Raw genomic sequence first — 3,784 nt, 5'->3', positions numbered from 1 at the left:
AGAAAAGCAGGCAAAGTTGGAACAATAAAAGCTTTAAACGTGGGTAAAACCTCTACTCACGTGTGTGGCTACTGCCGTCCTTATGTCCGTGAAAGTCGGTTTTCCGGGCAGCCTCATCTCAGACCAGGTCACCCGCAGGTAACGTAGCAAAACCCTGTCTGGACTCTGACACCCAGTAACGAAGAAGCACAAATTTGCCTTTGACATTTTTCCTAAATAAGAGTTTTGATAACTTTGTCTAAATTCATCTAAATACTTTAATTATCAGTGATGCAGTTAAAATGCCAAAAACAAAACTATTTAATCATTTAAAATGGTATTAATAATTATTATTCTACTTCTGAAATTTTTATTTAACCCTCCTGGAGCTATTAAAAGAGAGATAGAGATTTATGGAAGCCCTTGTAACTTTGGGTCAATTTGACCTGAAGGCCACAGGAGGGTCAAGATAAACAGAGACGCTGGTTAAAAAAATGTCCGGAGCAGTTTATAAAAATGTTCTGTTCACTTCATAATTTATTCTCCACACAGTGTCAAATATATCAAGTATTTACTTTTTACTTTTTCAGTACTGGTATGAGATTTGACATTTTACTAAGATAATCACAGCTTCAAAGCAGAACCAGAGACCCCTGAACTTACAGGTTAGTCCAGTTAGGGACGAAAACCCGTTTTACAGTTTCACTCAGAGGTTTCCATCCATTTGAGCTTTTAATTAATTATTTGTACTGTTCTTTTTCCAGTGTGGAATGATTCAACAACATACAACTTTAATTATTTAAAAACAAGTTTGACTTTATTGTGGATTTTCTCTGATCCACACAGGGGTCATAATTATACATACAGGCTCGATATATTCATACATTCACCTAAATCATCAGTTTTACATCATCATGGACTGAGAGGGTGTAAATCAAGAAAGAAGCTCCGCCTTCAAAAGATCCTCAAACTCGACTGAAACCTGCAGCTGTCCACAAGGACAGGACAAATGTCTTCTGGAGAATGGTTTGATTTTCAAGCAAGACAAAGATTAAGCTGTTCGGAAACAATGACAAGAAGGATGTTTGGAGGAGTCGAGGCTTTCAGACCTAAGAACAATACTAACTGTAAAGCATGGTGGTGGTAGCATCATGCTATGCTACAAAGCAGAGACATTATATTGATAGACCAAGTGGCCCTGCCTTCTCTCGTTGGCGGTAATTGAAGCCAATAGGATCAATTTTACAGATGATGCCATGTTATATTTTTGGTACCAGCATACACACTAGGGATGAATGGATTTAAGTCCCGCCCACTCCACTGCACTTAACCTTTTTTAGAAGCATAAAATCTTTAATTAAATAAAAATATATATCTGAGGCGTGTTTTACCAACAGTAATCTCTCATCAATCAACAGCTGGATGGTTGAAAGGTGTTCTCCAATTAAAAGCCAAATTGGTGATGGAAACAAACCAATTCTGCCCAGAAAGAGTGGTCAAATATAAGTCAGAATTCTGCAAGATGCTTGATTGAGTCAATAAGCCTGAGGTCCAGGTGACCCTTGCTGAGCCAATATGTATAATGTTGATTCTGTGGGGATCAGGGAAAAAGTTGTATGTTGTAGAATTATTCCACTTTGGAAAAAGAACAATTCAAATAAATCTTTCAATGAACCTGATGGTCATGGTGAGGGGATGGAAACTTCTGACTCCAGGTATAATTCTACTAGAAGTTCCTGAACTGTACCCCTCGGGAAGTTTGATGTAACTCATAAAGAGAACTCAGGTCCAATTATAGCAAGAGAGGTCAATCATTAGAGGTCAGGGTTCTTTGGACCGGTCCGTAAACCTTTCAGTCACAACTGAACTCTGATCCATCAGACCTGAACCATTCATCCAAAGTGGATATGACCTGAGTGCGGATTCGGTGATGGGTCTCCTGTTGGAACTTCCTGAAGGAGGTTCTGGACCAGTAGCCTGCTGTCTGGGTAGTTCTGACGTAAAGTCTCATTAGTCCAGTCTGTTCTGGTCAGGAGTGGGTCCATGTGAGGCCCTGGGGACCTATGCAGAACAGGGTACGGCACAATGGTAGCTTCCCGATCCCGCAGTGAGTGACCTGGAGCTCGAAGTGGTCCATCGGGTCCATAAGTTGAGACAGTCAGTATGGATGTGTCCCTGTCCACGGGTTGCAATGACTGGTTCTGCTGGTCCATTTGGTACAGTTGCTTCTTATAGACCTGACTGTGGTCCTGGTGATCCAAGCTAGTATGGCACAGCTGCCTCTTGTGGATGAGAAGGTGGTCTCGATGATCTAGCTGGTCACGCTGTTTTTGATTCTGGGAGTTGTCCTGACTGTGCAGATCCATTTGGGACTGATTTGCTCGTTTCTTCTGGTTCTGACTGGGTTCTTTTCTCTGTTGATCCATGTGGGGGTCATATAGCAGAGCCTGCTGCTTTTTCTGGCTCTGGTTCTGAGTTTGGTGTTGCTGGTCCTCCTCCAGCTCCATCTGTGCATGGAACTGCTGCTTCTTCTGGCTCTGGATCTGGTTGTGGACCTGGTTCTTGATATCTTTCCAGTGTCGTCCTCTGAGGACAGGTTCTAGGTCCAGACATTGCTGACAGACTTCCTTCCCTGGTACCGACTGGACCAGGACATGCTCTCCAAGCTGCCTCCAGATGGCTTCTTTCTCCGCAGAGGACCAAGGCCGACGGTGGATCTTCCTGGGAGTAACAGGAACTGAAAGACCGACAGACAGACAACAAACAATGAAACAGATCTTTTTTATGAGTCTGTGATGACCCACCTGGGACTGGAGTCTGCAGTCTGGACTCTGGAGAAATGAGGAAGAACTCTGATGTGTTACTGCTCTGAGTCAGAGCTACAAAGAGATAAACTAAAAAACTCCATCTGGTGAAGGGGTCACCAACAAAATTAGATCAGGGGCCAGAAGTTTTCTGTTGTATTAAGTAATAATAATAATAATAATGATGATGTCTACAAAACTTCACAGCTGCTGTCAGTCTGACGTTAGAAGGTTAAAATGTAATTTTTCCCATAAATCAATCATGTATTTCAGCATAAGGTTTATACACAACATTTGTTGTTAATCAGTACAACGACTAGCGTTTTTTTATAAGCTTTTAAAAGATATATATATATAGTTAATAATGACTGGTAGAATCATTTTACTGAGTTAATTTGTGGCTTATGTTGGACCTCAACCTTCACTGCGTTGCCACAGCTATAAGGGCCCCTCCTATAACTGCTATCGGAGGGTTTTGTTTTTTCTCTCAACATTTCCCTCAGAGCCTGCTTTAGAGGCACATCAGGATCGTTTCTTCATTAGACCCCTACTTAGGAAGTCCTTTCGACTTTTATGATTAAGTTCTTTGATGTTTACAAACTTGTTTCCTGTGTGTCATGTTCATTGGTTCGCCTCTGGTTGTTCTCGAAGGGGTGGGGAGGCATGCCTGGTCCTTTAAAGTTGCGAAAGATAGATTGGCCTAGATGGTATCCACTAAACTAACATCATTTAACATAAATGAGGCACAGAATCCAATTAAGAGGAGTACAATTTTATCTAAACTGAAGAAAGAAAAGGTTCACATGGCATTCCTTCAGGACACGACATCCCGAGTCGAGGTCAGCAGCACACCACCCTCACTATAAACAGTGTTGGTGCTGCACTGCTTTCCCCTCCTGAGACGCCGTATGGTGGACCAGAATCGCCTCGAAGCCGTACGGAAGTCTTTCTCCATGGCCTCTCCGAACTCCTCCCATGCCCGAGTTTTTGCCTCAGCGACC

The 3,784-nt window shown here is 42.3% G+C and overlaps 1 protein-coding gene across 1 annotated transcript in view; it reads right to left on the bottom strand.

Annotated features, from left to right (window-relative positions):
* Window positions 1-774: 774 nt before the first annotated feature.
* Window positions 775-3,784, bottom strand: part of LOC108251663 — a 15,835-nt gene continuing 12,825 nt past the window's right edge. Inside the window, exon 6 of the mRNA XM_017442034.3 lies at window positions 775-2,716. Coding sequence (XP_017297523.1) covers window positions 1,872-2,716 — 845 coding nt within the window. The 3' untranslated portion in view covers window positions 775-1,871. The remainder of the gene's footprint in view (window positions 2,717-3,784) is intronic.

Source organism: Kryptolebias marmoratus, unplaced genomic scaffold, assembly GCF_001649575.2.
Source record: "Kryptolebias marmoratus isolate JLee-2015 unplaced genomic scaffold, ASM164957v2 Scaffold43, whole genome shotgun sequence".
Lineage (NCBI taxonomy): Eukaryota > Metazoa > Chordata > Actinopteri > Cyprinodontiformes > Rivulidae > Kryptolebias > Kryptolebias marmoratus.
Note: the sequence above shows the minus strand (reverse complement) of the source record. Positions and strands in the feature narration are given on the sequence as shown.